This window comes from Lagopus muta, chromosome 1 (assembly GCF_023343835.1).
Source record: "Lagopus muta isolate bLagMut1 chromosome 1, bLagMut1 primary, whole genome shotgun sequence".
NCBI classification, from domain to species: Eukaryota; Metazoa; Chordata; class Aves; order Galliformes; family Phasianidae; genus Lagopus; species Lagopus muta.
This window is the reverse complement of record NC_064433.1, coordinates 77,603,671-77,620,753: the sequence shown is the minus strand read 5'-3', so window position 1 is coordinate 77,620,753 and position 17,083 is coordinate 77,603,671. Positions and strand designations below refer to the sequence as shown.

At 41.7% G+C, this 17,083-nt stretch overlaps 1 protein-coding gene across 2 annotated transcripts in view; it reads right to left on the bottom strand.

Moving 5' to 3' along the window:
* Window positions 1-16,865, bottom strand: part of EPHA1 (EPH receptor A1) — a 32,400-nt gene extending 15,535 nt beyond the window's left edge. The window contains exons 1-3 of one of the 2 annotated variants that reach the window (XM_048966570.1): window positions 16,473-16,865; window positions 13,242-13,309; window positions 1,456-1,731 (exon numbers count right to left, since the gene is read on the bottom strand). In XM_048966570.1, coding sequence (XP_048822527.1) covers window positions 1,456-1,731; window positions 13,242-13,309; window positions 16,473-16,560 — 432 coding nt within the window. In that variant the 5' untranslated portion in view covers window positions 16,561-16,865. The remainder of the gene's footprint in view (window positions 1-1,455; window positions 1,732-13,241; window positions 13,310-16,472) is intronic. The other variant, XM_048966579.1, reaches the window with a different exon arrangement.
* Between the last annotated feature and the right edge of the window lie 218 nt (window positions 16,866-17,083).

The following is a 17,083-nucleotide window of genomic DNA, read 5'->3' as shown; positions in this document are numbered from 1 at the left end:
TCTCTTGCTTCCATACTTTTCACCATTTCCTTTCAACTCATTTGCAGTAATTCGCTGTCTTACAGAGTACACTGTGTTCTGGATCTGTGATCTTGGATGTCTGTAGGAACTACCCCTACTAGAAATTAACAAATCAGGAGCAAATCTCTCCTGTGATAATTTTTGTTTGCAAATCAATATACAAGAAAATCACAGCAGCACTTAGGGATGTGTTTTTGAAGTTGACCAGCGAATTACAGCTACCTGTTTCCAAACTGCACTTGATGCAGATCAGAGCTTCTACTCAAGTTGCTCATCATGCAGTATTCAGTACTCTTAAGCACTGAAAACACTTGGATGAAAAATGCTTCCACACTTTTACTTTCCACTTCCTCACCAACAAAACAATGAGACTGGGAGAGAAACATTTTCTATGGGTAGATGGGCAAGGCCTCCATGACAAGATGTGATACAGAAAAGCTGAACTGCAGGTGGGGTGGTCTTTTTTCCTGGAGACCTTGAAAAACAATCCTCTCCACTGTAGGCCCCTCCCTGTTACTGAACAGCACCTGCTCCAGGTAGCTGGATGGTCAATTAAAGAATCTGCAGAGCAGCTGCTTCTGGTGGTGGGATCATAAAGCAGATTTAGGAGTTGTGGAGGTGTCAACAGATATGTGCAGTAGGCCCCAGCCAGAGGGGAAGTGCAGTGGAGAAGGGAGGAGGGGAATCAGCTACCCTAGTCCTGCTCTTCCTGTTGTAGCTTTTACAATTCTTTGTTTTCATAACATGTCATTTAAACTGCAGAGGAAAGAGCAGTCAAATAATCTAGGTCTATGGTTTCTTTTAGAATAGAAAATAGTTACAGAAGTCCCTCTATCAAAAAAGCTGGCATTCCCTTTTCTGTAATTCAAATATTTCTATGACAAAATAGCAGTACATCAGGAGAAACAGCAGGTAAAATGTAGTGGTGCTGAATACTTTCACACAAGGGAGAATTTCATTAAAACAAGCTAACACCTCCAGATGTAGAAAAGAAGACCCTATATCCGATAACAATCAGAGCAAATGATCAGAAGCACAGAGATTTGATTTGGGTTCTGTTCTTCACCTGGTTTATTCTTGATTTATTGCCTAAGGCAAGTCAAATTCTTTTGGTCTCCACTTTACTGTTTCTAAAAACTGATGTAACAATGGGGCACTGTTATAATCCTTTAGAATTCTCAGCTAATTTATGCCCAGTTTAATAAGGATTTAAGAAGAATTGGAGGTCTGATCTCATTTGAAAACTGTTGCCATTTCTGGCAGAAGCTGCTCTGAGCACCGGAGAGGGCACCTAGGGCAAAGCTTATTCTAAGGATAACACTTATACTTTTCCCTTCTCCACATGCTGGTTCTCCTGGCTTCCCCTAGCCAGCGAGATCACGCCCAGTTTAAGCTGAAAGAGATGACACGGTCTTTCACCCAAGCATTACCAACCTTGATGAACATTGGGCGGCGGAACTGGATCCCGACATCCTGCTCGGACTCCATGTAGTAGAGGTTGAAGGTCTCTTTGCAGGTCACCACTTCACCTTTGAAGCTCTTGCAGTCTCTCACAGTAAATTTCAGCTCCACATAAATGCGAGATGCTGCCTCACCCCGATAAATCCAGTTGGTGCGAAGCCAGTGATCAGTGTCACCCTCAGAGAGCACGCTGCAGTCCTGATACATATAGACTGGGGTACCATTTATCATCTGCTGCACTTCACTCCACTGCTCCCAGGGTAGAAGAAACACACATTAGATAGATGTGAGAAACAAGTTTCACTTACTCCAGATATGACAAAGTCCAGCCTACAAGGTCTGTTCTCATATAGCATACAGCTCATAGCCTGCCTAGCTGATAGGCAGGCAGCTGATAGGCTTATACTAAGCAAAAGTGGCGTCTAGTCTACAGCACCATACCTGCCTAACTTTACAAAGGAAGCACAGAGAATATGCTAATGAGGATCTAATTCATTCCAAACTGAAAGGAGCCACAGTGAATGGATCCTTGCATAACCCCTTCGTCATACCTTTGTTCCAATGTCTTTTTCATACGCTGTCTCATCTTTAGAAAACTATTCCCATGTATGGTCCACTTCTCCCTGCCACTGTTTATATGCAGAGTGTACAGTAAGATGTGCCAGATCAGGACTATTATCTGCCCCTGAAAATAGTGCACAATACTTTGGGGTAAGTGAAGAGAGAGCGTGACACAATAGGAATGTCAATTGCAGAAGGACTGTGTTCATTAATTTGGAGTTCATGCTTCTCTGGTTGTGATGTTTTGCTAAACCTTAATTTAACTATTAAAACTCAGTTGATTTTCCAGACTTCATACTAGATTCTGCTTCTTGTCCAGCCAAATAATGGCTAGGAGGAGGATGTGTGCCCAGCTGAATATATGACCTCACTGATTTTATTTGCATGAATCCAATAGGGTTTGCTAAGTATTCTACCATGAGCTTTCACTGACTTTTCTGAGCTTCTATTTTTGTTTCCTCGCCACATTTCAGATATGAAATGAAAAGATTATTCAATGTTAAGTAAGTTACACATGAGAATTGAAACTTGAGAAGGAAGGTTTTGTCCACAGGGAAAACAACTTAGACCCTTTTTTCCCCCCCATGTTAATACAGCCTTTTTCATAATGCTTTAAATATTTAATCAAATTAAATTGAAACAAGTGCCCACATAACTATTGGCACAAGTTTAAGCATCTTGGTTTTAAATACACCCCAGGTTAAGATGTAATTTAGGCCTCTGTCTCTATATTACACTAGACTGTAAAGTCTCACGAGCTGAGTGTGATATTCACACATTCCTCTTCTCTAGCCCCACCACCTCCTGTGCACACAGCACAGCCCTGCTGCCTCTCTCCCGGTTTCTGATCCCACAGATCAAATACAGCCTTATAGGTTATTCTGATGCCTAGCAGAGGACTACAGATTGAGTCACAGAGTGCTGAAGTAAATTCTGCTTTTATGCCAGGACTTGGAGCACACTTCCTATACAGCCCCATTCAGAAAAATACCAGTGCTTTCTCCAAGCCAGCAAGCACTGCTGATAGCACGGTCTCATATCACTCTGTTCTCAGCCATTTACCTAAGTGCATACTAGCAGTTTCCTCCCAGGAAGTTATGCAGATGGTATCTATGTGTCCCTTCTTGCTTCCTTTTTTGCCGTGTAATTAATCTACAGTGTTACCCCACCCTCTTACTCTGACTCAGTTGGCATATACATGCACCACATGGATTTACACTTACTTCACTTACTGGAGGTCAACAGAGGGTAGATAGCAGGAGAGTGAAATAGATTGATCAGTCTCAGTTATTCAACTTGAAATGGCAATCAACCCTTGCAGTATTTCACTGCAAAACTTCTGAACTAAATTGACAAGATATCCTGAAGTATTATTTATTTGTTTATTGTACTTATTGAAATGAAAGAGAAGTTAGAAAGGGAAATAATGACAAAGTAGCTTTCATAAGAAAGTGCCAAGGTTAGGAATGACTTTTGAAAGCATTTTTTTTTCAGAGCACCTGCTTCCACCAAACTGACAGGAAATCTAGGACTGTATTTGAAGGCTGAGAGTTACAGAAGTTGCCATTAGAAGTTTGTCACAAAACAGTGCCACAGATAAGTTCCACCAGAAAGTGGTTTTTTCATACATCACTAAAAGATATGAATTGTTGTGGTGCACGTCTCGAAAATACCATTTTCACAATTTAACTGGTAAGGGCCAAAGCTTCACTTTCAGTAGTGTTGGCTCTGTTTTTTTCCTTTAAAGTTTACTACTAGAAAAAAATACAACTGCTAAGTCCTATGTTTGTTAGCTCATCTCAGGCCAGCTTCTTCCAGACTGAGCTCTTCAGGGCAAAAACATCCATTGCAGTTTCATGCGCAGTGTGGTGCAAGGGAGTAACAAGGGAGTCAGATATGTTTCTTCTAGACTCTACTGCTGATAGGTAAAGGAAGTAAAAAGAGAATATCTTTTATGCTAACAATACAGAACTATTGTTAAATATGTTTCTGACTTCATTACTCAGGGAAGATTTTAAATTCAAAGTAGTGGAAGAAAAGTGTTAAATATAACACTTAATGAAAGGGTGATGAATCCAGAAGTTGCTAGGCAACTGTCTCACATCCTCAAAGAATCTGCTGCAAAATCAAAATGTATGCCTCGGATTTTTAATGTAATATTCTTAATGAATGTGTGTGGTAAAGTCTGGTTCAATCAATATGAATTACTTGTCTCTCCAGCTTGTTGGCCTATGACACTGATTTAACCTCCTTTAATAATGTAACTTTCTACCAGTTTCATTCCAGACACTGTATCCTTACTCCAGGCATTCAAGAGAGAGCCACATTTAGTAGCTTGCCTTTCTAAAATATCTAAGGATGCAGCTACTAGATTGGAGGACTAAAGGGTGCTTCTGAGGAACTAATATACTAAAGCAAGCACTTAGCTCCAGAGATCTGTTCTTGGCAGTCTTTGTATAATAGAGAGTACAATAATTCTAGCACAGGAGTTTGCATTAAGTGAACAGAAACCCTAAAGATCATTCAGTGTAAGTACTATCTCAATAATCTCAGAGCACTGCAAGTTTAGCAAACAAGAAGGCAACTTTCCTCCCACTGCTGGGTTGGATTCAATCTTAAAGAAAGCAGTGAGGAGAAGAGCTGTCTTTACAAGCTAGTTCATAAAGACATGAATGAGAAACCAAGGGTGCACCAATAGATATTTGTAGTAAACAGTAATGGTTTAGTCTGCCTTGTGAATAAAGATCCAAAGATAAGACAGATAGATGCCTTTTAATATCTGCCTCGATTGACTGTGAATTGAAATCTAAGGAAGGCTTATTTTTTTTTTCCACCAGTATGCCTTCTCTAGATCAAACCCGTGTCCAGAAGTCAATATAAGACAACCTGCAATCCCTTCATCCATGGGCTGCTATATATAGGGTCTGCCATAAGATGTCAAATGAAAATGAACTGGGACATACAGTTTGTATGTCTTCTTGAAGCTACTGTCACAGGCTCTGCAGGCATCAGTAAAATGTTTCCTTTTTTTTTTATTACTTTTTATTTTTGTATTTTTTGTAAAACAAAATACATGACAACAAATAAAAATTCCACTCGTTACAAAAAGTAAAGCTAGCAGTGACAGAGAAACTGACTATGACAGTATTACAAATCCTCAGGCTCAGACTGGAGTCACGAGAGCTTGTAGTTCACAACAGTAAATCTGTCTCTGTCTCTGGCTTGCCAAGTTCTTGTCCTGTCTCCTTTCAGATAAGAGCCTGCCTGCTGTGACCTATATTTCACTTGCCTTCAGGTTAGCTCAGCACAGTAGCTTCCAATCTGTGTCCTGCACACCTCTGGGGAAGGGCACAGGGATACTTTCAAGAGACTTTTAAAAAGTAGCAACAAAGCAAGCATCTTGCTGGTAAGCTGGAAGTTACTAAACTAAGATGCATGTCTCCACTGGAAAGGCTAGGAGTTCATATGCTGAAAACCACTAACTTGTTTAACTTGGGGTTGGAGTTGCCCTAAGATCAAAAGACTGACTTAGTACAGCCAGCTCCAATGTACCTGTACTTAGAAAACTGCATCTCTTTCCCATTTAATTTGCAACAGAACTCAGAGTGCTATTTTAATCCATGAAATCTTTTCCTGAAGAAAAATCCCAGGGCCCAGAAAGAGCAACCTTTCCCAGCAGCACTGATGTCTCAAGCCTAAAATCACCTAGAAAGAGCACAGACAGCTGAACGATTTCTCAGTCTTCCCACTTGCAGAAAAAGGAGAGAAACAGCAGAACTTTTTGCCTGCGGAGCCTCTTTGACTTTTGTATAGCATTTGCATGCCATCACGGCAAAAAAATTCTTGACATAGGTTCAGACCTGAAGGCTAGCTGTACATTACAGATTTAGCTACATTACACTCCTAGCGTAATGTTTCAGAGGAGAGCCCATGACAGTAGAGACACCTTGCTGATACCTGCTGTGATATGGAAAGCAGGTTCTCTTTGGATAAAATACATCCAGTGACAATCTATAGTAGGCAAAGCTAAACCTGACCATGAAAAATAGCAGCACAATACTGGTATTTTGAAAATATTCCAGAATTAAGTTAATGTGACCCTTCACTGAAATTCTCTCAGCACTCTTGCAAGCCTTCTTTCTGGTGCGGAGGGCAGTTTAGATGATGATGATGAAAGAAGCCTGTTGATTAGTCAACTAGACTTTTAACTTCATGAGTCCTATAACTTCACATCTAAGAACAGCAGAGGTTGTTTGTATTTCTTTGAACTTTTGTCAATGGTCAGACAAGTTTGATTTCATCACATTGTCACGGAGCCTTCCATACAACAGAGGAGTGATGGTTGCTTGTCTGCATATCTTTCTGGGTGGGATGATATTTTTTTTTCCCACAGTGATCCATTGATTATTTTCAGGGAGGAGCAACAGCATTGTGTAATTGTTTTTCCTTTAGGGCACTAGTGCATAGGTCTCTATCCCACCCACCTCCTTACAATTTAACTTGTATTCATGTCCTTATGGGAAGGTAAGGTGCTAATTTGAGCCACAGAACTCCAGTGCATTGTTATATAACCTGTTTATCAAATCCAGGTTCTGCTGTCTGCACATTCTCAGGACTGTCTGGCCATACTAAGGTCTTGCATGAAAACAGCCTTGGTCACAACAGATGCTACCAGGTCAGGGAGAGCGATAGTCTTGTCCAACACTTCATATAGGCATGTTAGAACATTTACATCTTATGTATTTGCTTTGGTAACACTCATTAACAATATCAATAATTATAAAAAAGATAGGAACAGAAAAACAGATTATGCCTCTAAGGCTGAATTCATGTCTAAAATCCTATTAACAATAAAGCAAATGTTACCCTCATCTTACTTGTGCACTACAGAAATTGTAGATTCTAAATAGAAGCAATTTTTTTTTTTTTTTTTTTTTTTTAGTATATATATATATTTTTCCCAGGTAAAGAGCCTGGTATGATGTGATTTGTGGTTTTGTATGGTACACTTCCAAAATTTAAAGGGAACCTGAAAAATGAATCTGATGGCAATGAACAATACGTGCTCTATTTCTATAGGTTCCTTTTAAAGATGAGCATCAGATCAGATTGGATCTCACACCAGGACAGGGCAATTGTGCCTTCTCTCTGGAACGTTCAAACATACCTGAAGAAAAGAAGTTGCAGAAAACAGCAGCATGAAAGTCACCATAATGGTGTAAATGACAGGCTCTGGGCCAAGAACGGAGAAGGCAAGAATAGGTCTTAAAAGCCACAGAAATAACAGAAATAACCTTCCAAGAAACCAGAGGAAATTACCAAATTTTTCTGCTAGTCGGCCTTTGAATTAGTAAGAATCACACTTCAAAGCATGAGTCAACCCAGCAAGGACGCAGCATGCAGAAAAAAAAGCCTTTCCTTTCTAACTTGTCTGCCTGCGAACTCAGCAGCATTCTAGTTGATACTGTAATAAAATTTGTTTTGCTTTTAAACTTTAAATAGCCTATTAGTCTTCTCAGAGGACCTTGCTATAGGCAGCCTCATCTGAAGGCTCCAGCTGACTCCTGGTGCTTTTGTGTTGATGTGAGGAAGTTCAGTGAACCTTGTCCGCTCTCGTCTATCAGCTATAAAAAGATGAGCCAAGCTTCTTGAAACTGCTAGGCAACAGTGCTGTCGTCATTGCAGTGCCTGAGCAGCCATGATAATGAATGTAATGGTTGTACAGCATCTTCGCTTTAGCTTAGAATGTTGTTTCTGTCTTTCAAGTCATAAGATTGAGTTCACTAGCTGAGGTTGCTTCTTGGGTGTATGGCAGTAACTTCAGCCTCAGCTACTTTGTCAGTGGCTCATGCAATATGAGCTATTGTACTACTATTTAATAATTTACAACTAACTTCTCATCTCACTTTCCTTATTCCCCAGCCCACTTTGTTTAATATAGTAAAGTATACCTGGATACGCACAACATTTTTTTTCCTTCTCTCCCAAATATACATACAGTAACTACTTATCATCAACAAGTATCCCCATAAATCTGCATATCAACAGCAGTAGGGCACGTCAGGATATGGCTGAAGCCAGAGCTATTCACATTTTCATTTAGTTACTGACTTTTTTAGTCATTCATCCTTTATTTCAATATGGAAACAATTTACCTAGAGGTGTTAAAAACCTATGCCTGATACCTAAGTTGAGAGCAGGCTGGGGAGTGTAATGATGCTTTCTTTCAGGATCAGAAGCAACAACAGCTCTTTGAGCTAGATCCTAGAGAACGTGCATTATCAACAGCTGTGGAAAGAGATGCACACAATAGCATTTCTGGTGGTTATTCTTCATACTATCTTCAGATGCTGCAGACTTGCTGAGACTTGTTCCGATCTGAATGTGGTACTGATGATTAAGTGAACTACTCAGGTTTAGTGAAATAGGAGCGCTATGCTGAAATCACTTGCAAATTGAGGGCTGTGTGGACCACAACATTGTTTTGTTCATGGCCAGGCCCATCTGTCTGAGCAGAAATGGTGGAAACAGAAAGCAGCCATCAGATAGTATCAACAACTGGGATCTACCTTGCCTTGCTACAACCTGGAGGCCTGTAAACAATGTGGTCAGTGATATAAAAAATTTGCTGACGGGTCACAAGTACTTGATCTAGTCTATTAGCTAAAGCAAACAATTGAGCAGCGTGAAGTTTTTACTATAACATGCATTTAACAGAAAAATAAAATGTCAACAATAACAGTTTGAACACTAGCTTACATAAGTTACATTCATATAGCTTTAGCAGTTGCTACATTCATAATCAGACCTGTGAAACATGGGCTACGGAGCTGCACAAGAATTCCATCATTTCCAAAGCTTTCCAAGTGTTTTAGGAACCACAGTAACTGCAGCTATTGGCTATTTCTGAAGAGGGTTGAGATACATTAGGCCACTGTGCTTTACATGCCTATTCTTTGTTGTGTGTGAAAATGAACCAGAGCTGAGCAGGCCAGGTACCATTCACAGTAGGGGACTTGGTAGAAAGTCTGTAACTGATAGCAATAGTTTGATGTATGTGTGGAAGCAGCAGAAAAAAAAAAAAAAAAAAAAAAGATGTCCTCCACCTCATGCAGAATACACAAAAATGGCAGGCTACAAAGGATTGAAAAATCATCTGAATTTTCTATAATATTATGTTCCATGCAGAAGTATAATATGAGAAAAGTAAACTCTCTAAACTAAAAAGCTACCAGTTGAGAACTGTTCATTTCTGAACTTCTGATACTAATACAATAGGGCAAATTGTACCTATTTATACAAGTTGGCAACTAGTGTGCTTCTGATTCTGGAAGTAACAGATAACCAAATTAAAAATGAAGAAACTGTTAAAACAATCTCTTCTGTCAGCATTGACTGTTGTAGAGCTGGTGAAAACTTGCCTCCAAGGAATGCTGGGTTAATTTGCAATCCATAGAACAGTATAAAGACAGAATGCCATCTTGAGAGGCCCACCTACAATACAAATGGCTAAGAACTTAAATATTCACATATACAAAGTTGAAAATGTGACTGGACTATATAAATGCTGTTCATGTATACACAAAAATGAAATCAGAAATAGTAGACAAAAGGAAAATTTCAAGACTGGCACACAAGGTAGGCATAGAATAATCATAGCAACTAAACACAAATATTGGCTTGCTGAATACATTTTATCACAGGCCTACATAAACTGATAGAGTGAATCACAGGTATAGATGTGACAGAGCTGAATACATTAAATCAAGTAGAACTGGGAGAGCCTTATTTTGCCTCGGCTAAATGTACAAAATCAAAGTGTTGACAAACAGAACACTCACGGAAAATAAAGAAATATTTTGGTGTGAAAGGACCTCTGGGTCCCTAGTCTATTCTGACAAGGCAAGGCTAAATTCAGAGCCAGACTGGGTTGCTCAAAACCTTATCTATTGAAAGCAAACTTCAAGAGGATAATGCAGCTCCTCGTTACCATCTGTTCAAAACTGATGTAATTATACTTGAAAGCAAAACAAAGATACATGATTTTTATGTTGTTATTTTACAACCTGCCAGGAAGCAATGCTACTGTGCCTTGTCATTTTGTTTAGTCATCACAGCACTTCAGAAATACTTTTCCAATAGATTTGATGATTTTTAAAATCAGTGCAAGGAGCCAGACTGCATGTGCAGCATGGGATGACCTTAAAGAATCATAGAATGGTTGGGGTTGGAAGGGACCTTTAAGATCATCTAGTTCCAACCCCCCTGTTATAGGCAGGGACACCTCCCACTAGACCAGGTTGCTCAAAGCCCTGTCCAGCCTGGCCTTGAATGCTTCCAGGGAGAGCATGTCCACAACCTTGGGGCAGCCTGTTCCAGTGTCTCACCACTCTCATGGTAAAGAATTTCTTCCTAATCTCAAGTCTAAATCTACCCTCTTCCAGTTTAAAACCATTTCCTCTTGTCCTGTTGCTACATGCCCTTCTAAAAATGTCCCTCTCCAGCTTTCCTATAGGCCTCTTTCAGGTACTGGGAGGTTACTATAAGGTTTCCCAAGTCTTCTCTTCTCTAGTCTGAAGAGACTAGCTCTCTCTCCCTAGCTTTCTCAGCATGTCCTCATAGAGGAGGTATTTCAGCCCTCTGATCATCCTTGTGGCCCTCCTCTGGACCTGATCCAACAGCTCCATGTCCCTCTTGTGTTGGGGGCCCTAGAACTGGATGCAGTACTCAGGTGGGGACTCAGAAGCAGAGCAGAGGGGCAGAACCACCTCCCTCAACCTGCTGGTCGCACTTCTCTTGATGTAACCCAGAATATGGTTGGCCTTCTGGGCTGCAAGTGCACATTGCTGGCACATGTTGAGTCTTTCATCAGACACCCCAAATCCTTCCCCACAGGGATGCTCTCATGCCATTTTCTGCCCATCCTGTATCAGTGCTTGATGTCAGAGCAAGTAAGTTTTTGGTTCCTGACACCTTCAAAGTGATCATCGTTCGTTTTCTACCATGTTAGAAGAGTGGTTTCTACCACTGTACTGTAATATACATCTCCATGCTTATTTGATATTGCTATCTCAACAGTCCACAGTAATTGATTAAACAAATTATCAAGGAATTTGCTGGGTGATGAGGGGGCTGTGGAGAGAGAGAGATAAAATTATGGGAACTACAGTTTGCCTTGTTAAGGGCTTTGTTTTTAATAGCTTTTATCTTAAAATGAATGAAACACTTCGTAAACACCTATTACAAAGCAAGCTAGCATAAACCTTTCAGCCAACAAATTTCTAGACACACTTCAGTTTTATGTCACCACTAAACTTAGGTAAGATTTTAGTTAGTTAGTGTAATGCTAGTTAGTGTACTCTAAAAATCAATAATAGCGACCTGTGCTGTCCAAAACTGGCTGGGATTCACTTTACAGCTTGGACATAGGCTGCACATGTATTAACAAAAGCATTGTCTACGTTTGTACAGACCCTGCATTACCATGAAAACATCAAACATGGCAAGCCACTTCATGCATTATCACTGGCTAAAGAAGAGCAGAAAACAAAGGTGTAATTCTGCCTCCACAGAGTTAACCAACCTCCTCTGCGCTATGCCTTGGAGACCTTATCCGTATAAAGCATGAATATTCCTCACAGCAAATTCCTTCTGTGTGTGATAAGTGTATTGACACAAATCCAGCTCACAGATGGGAGATCTCTGGCACCCAAGATTAGATACAAGTAGCATTGTTATATGAAATACAGCTCTTTCCTGTAAGCCATACAGCTCACATGTTTCCAGCCTGTTAATACTGAAGCTAGTCAGTCTATTCCATTTTAATCTCAGCTCTTTTGTGTCAAAAACATTCTGAATTAATCTCGGTTCTTTTTCAAACACACTTCCTTCTGCATTCTGGAAGATCAATTTCTGAAAGTTGTTCAAAGTTCAATTCCAAGAGAATCACTCATTGTTCCATTTTTGCTAGTGGCAATTTGTGAGCCCCTCCAACTAACAGTTATCAGGAAATGACAGACAAAATCCTACAACGGAGTTGCTCATCAGAAGTCAGTGAATCCATTTTTCATTATCTGTTAGTTTATCAGTCATCAGCATCTTGATCTATTAGATTAGCATGCTCTCAGACCATGTTCTCCAGCATCTTCTAAAATTCCCAACTGCAACTACATGTGAAATATATAAGGTGATTTTTTAAAAAAAAGCAGGTGTAGCACAAACTGAAGGGTATGGCAATTCTTATGCCAAACCAGGTGTTCTGTGACAAAGGTTTTGTCTTCTTTCTAACATATTATTTTTTAAAATGCACTTTTCAGTTTCTCTCCATGTTTTCAGACCTCATCCTGAACATGCCTGGAGAGCAGCACTGGGTTAAAATCACCATGCAGACAGTTTATATGGACAACAAAGGGAACAATGGGCAAAAGATGATCTACGTATATGTGTCACTATGGCACCTGTTTTGAGTAGGTTATAATAACAAGCAAAATAGCTGTACAAATAAAACAAATGCAGTTATGCCTGTATAGGAAAACCTCACTATCTGGCTTTAGTTCACCTAACAAGACTACCAGGAGTAGGTGGAGGCTGGGATGAATTTCAACCAGCCAAAGCACATTACAGAGGAAAGTTATGAAAATGAGTTAAGAACAGGCTGAGCCCACATCTACTTTATAAGCAGCAAGGGTAAAGACTCTTTCACCATAGGAGAGCTTGTGACTTGCTAGAAAGATAAGAGCATGGATAAGGAGCTTTAACTACATATTAACATCCTTCCTTTCAACTGCTGCCATGTATTTCCTGAATCCACTCCGTTGTGCCTTTTTCCACTACTCCCACAGAGTCCTGCTGCTTTAAAGGAAATCATCCTCCATCACTGAAGTCCTGATGCTAGAAGGATCACTCATCTGTTTATGAGGCAAAATAGCTGTACTTAGGCAAATATAACTGAGAGCACAGCACTGCCACCTCTCAAAGGATTACACTGCATTATTTCACATGAAGGCTTGGCTCCTGGAATCATCCCACAAAAAAATTCAGTAGTTTGAATTTGAAAATGTGATCAGAGGTTCAGGAGAAGAAGGAGTTGCAGATGCCTGATCCTAGAGGATAGGATAAGTTTTCAGTTTGAATTCTGTTTTTCCATTTTGTAACGTTCCCCATCAAGCAGTTCCCCATCCTTGAACATGTATACTCACCCCTACTTCTGGAGGGTCTGGAAGCCAGCCCAGCTCACCCTGTGCAGTGCTTGTGTCTAGCAGATTCACTGAAAACCAAAGAAGGGAAAAAAATCAGTGACCTAACTCATATGTCCCATGGAATGGCTTCATCCTAGTTTTGTCAAAGATGGCAAAGCCTGCACTTTCTCTGTCACCTCACAGCTCCACATTCTTTATGACCTTTTATCTTCAGAAAGTACGGCTAGAGGAAGAATGGGAAAACATAAAACACTGCAGCTAGTCAGGAGTTAAAAAGTTCTGTCTCGTATACGAGACCCCCTCCTCTTCCACCTTCCTCTCAGTTAACACCCACAGGCATCTGGAAACATCTGAAAAATGCAATGCCATGCTAAACCCTGACAACATTTACTGCTTTCTAAAGCTGTCTCAGGATGGGAACAGGAGGCCGAAGCCTATTGAAATGGGAAGACAGCATTAGCAGCTGCTCACATCCTCCTTGGAATAGGAAGGTAGCAGACAAAATGGATGAACAGGCAGGCAATCAAATAAATTACCAGCACAAAAGATCAATCGGTGTCAGCAAGAAGTGCCATTCAGTGCTTGAAACACCGTGGGAAAGACAGGCAGTGTGAAGTGGTACAAGGGAGTTTCCACTGTCACAGTCTCCAAAAGCCATGAGATTTCAGCTTCTCAATCTGCCTAGCCCTACACCTCTGTAGAGCTGCTGTTCACTGTCTGATGCGGGCCTAGAAATCGTTTCACTGTCTGCTCCTCAGAAACGTTCCAGCCACAACAGCGAGATAATAGCAGCTGCAGGGCACAGCACTGCCACCTCTCAAAGGATTGCACTGCACGATTTCACATTAAGTCTTGGCTCCTGGAGTCATTCGACAAAGAAATTCAGTAGTCTATTCATTTTTAGCCCTAAGAAATTTGAAAATATGATCAGAGTTTGCCCTTAAGTCTTGATCTAGAGTGAAATTAAAAATGTATCGCTTCTTAGGCAAACAAGGAGAAGGGAGAGAAGATGAAATAAGTCACACTGCTGGATGCACAGCTTCAAGGCTGCCTTTGGCTCTGCTGGCACTGACAGAACAGACTACCAATGTCAGTGCACCTATCAGCCCCAATTTGCTAACACAAGAAAAAAATCTTTGGATTAACCTTTTGAATTCCTGCGAGTGTATTCAGAGGGGTCATTTCTAAACATCTCAGAAAAGAATTTGAGAGTGAGAGGTAGGAGAGGGGAAACATTTAAATTGCATTTAAATATCCAGATTTCCTCCCCCTCGTCTGACTGCTTCACAAATACTGCCTGCCAACTACAACTAACAGAGTGTAAAGTGCAGATCAGCAGGAGTCCTGTGGAATGAGGAAGCAGGCTGTGGGCCCAGAATCGGAGATAAGAGGGATTGCACTGCTATTCTCACCTCTGAAACACCTTTTTGGGATTGGGAGAAATGAAAAGCAGGAATCCAGGTTTTGCAAGTTTGCTGCATTCATGGGATGGTCATATGGCCAAACCTTCCAAGCCACAAACTCCCTGTCCAGAAGAGACAGCTCTCTCCTGCTTTCAGTCTCTCTATTTCAGATATTATTCTAGTATTGTTGGCAGCAAAAAAAACAAAACAACAAAAAAAAACATTCAGGGTGTGCTAGCTTGTCCTTCCAGAACCGTCACCCAGATAATATCTATCCCACACACTTCAGGCCTGAAGCAGTGATGTGGAAGCAAGAGGGGCTGTGCAGCAAGTTCTAGCAGAGAGCAAAAGAAAAGACACTCAGAAGAAGCCAGGGCAAGAACCTTCACAGTCTGTAAGCCATGTCTCATCACCGTCACAGGTGTGGACAAAGACCACTCTTCAAGAAATACATCTCTCAAAGTGAAACCCACAGCACAGATTCTCCAACAAAAGGAAGAACGAGTCAGTAGGACTGCAAAAGCAGAGGGAATGCAAGTACTTTGGGGCTGCTGGCTCTTAGGTCCACAGTCTCTGACCTAGGAATCTCACCATGGCTTTCCATCCACATGGGAAATCTACTCAAAAGAAGAAAGATTTCAGAAAAGAGGATGTCAGGGAATTGCTTGTTCCTTGCTAGACACATGAAGGAAGAGTAGATCACAGATGCAGACAAAATAAGATGTTTGAGATAGCTGAGAAGTTGGCAGAGAAGTCTGTGTGTAACTGACAACTACTGGTCACACACATATGGAAAACAGAGCCTGTGTGGCAATACCTTATATTACTTCTCACCTGGGTTCACTTTCTCCATAATGTCTACTAGTGGTTTCCATTTAGCTGAATCCTTAATACAAATATGCATGTCAAGAACAGTTTAAATGAGCATTCCACACACAGTCTGAGGTGAGCCCATGGCTGCACTGCCAGTTATGACTAAGTCCTCCCAATCAAGGGCTTGGAGCAGGAAACAAGGGGGCTATCCTTCGGAAGAAAAGTTCTGACAGCCCTCACCATACAAAAGAGAGACTCAAAAAGAAGTCTCTAGCAGAAATTAAGTGTGAGAGGTAGGAAACTGAACGGAGCTTTACTCTTCCTCACCCTTCTGTTAAGATTCCCATTTCCCAGGTGTTTCATAACTACCGTGCAATTGCCAAGGTGGAAGAAAAAAAAGATTACTGTATCTAATAAAAGGGGCTCAGCAGAACAGACAGGGGAAGCAGGAGGGTCTTGAAAGAAGAGGTGGAAGAAGAAATTGTAAAGCTGAGCTCTACCTTCCCACACTGAGGTAGGTTAAAGAGACTGCCTCATCTCCCACACCTCCCAGAAATGACTGCTCTCTTGCTCACAAGGGTTAACTCTCTAGTGAGCTTCCTTAGGAAACTGCGGGGGTGTTGTCGAGGGGGTGAGGAGAACAACTTTGTGAGTTTATGTTTAAGCTTGTTATCTGCAACACATATGTTTAATGCAAACAGAGGAAGAATTCTCTTGGATCACTAGATATGTTGAGGCAGTTGTGCTTCGTTTGAGAGGGAATGGAGAGGGAGGGGGGAACAGCATACCTGAGCTCAGTTCACTGAGCCACTGAGAGACAGTGGGGGCTTGCTCTTGGATTTCAACCCCCACACCCCACCTGCTTTCCGAGGCACCAGTTTCCTGCAGCCCTTCTCTCCGGGAAGGCTATACTGTTCCCAGGACCCCACACAAGCAAACCAGGCCCCGTTCCCCGCCCCTCAAAGAGGTCCCTCTCTCTTGCTTGCTGTCCAAGCCCAGCAGGTCCCACACTCACCTTCTTTCCCAAGCACCTCAGGAGGAAGGAGAGATCCAAAGAGAAGGATCCCAAGGGAGAGCTCGATCCTGCCCATTCTCAGCTCCATGCTGGTTGGAGAGGGGGCCTTGATCCCAGCCCCTGCCTGCTCTCCTGGCTCAGGCCTCCAAGCCTCGGCTCCTGCTCACAGCGCATGAATCTCTCCCGCAGCCTCCTGACTGGAGCGCGCACATTGCACAACCTCCCTGCCTGGCCCACAGTTATGATGAAAGATCAAGGCAAGTGGGTGGAGAAGCCTTACTGCCTTTACCTGTTTGAAAGGGGCTGGTCACAGACTTCCCATCTGGCAGGCAAATAAACCCACCTTAAAGGCAGCCACCTTTTTCCTGGGAGCCTCCCTCCACCTTTGCTCCAGTCCTGAGAAAGGCTCCCGATTGCCACCTCCTGGGCAGCTCTCGCTAACGCCCTTGCACCTGAGCGGGCCTTTTGCACAGGAGAACGGCCCAGAATTTTCGTCAGAAACTGCTCAGTCCGTTTCTGTCTGTGATAACGTCGGTGAAACCACTGAGCAGTGTTCTTGCTATCATCCTGGCAGTAGATATTTAGGAAATTCGTGTGTATAGTAGTGGCAG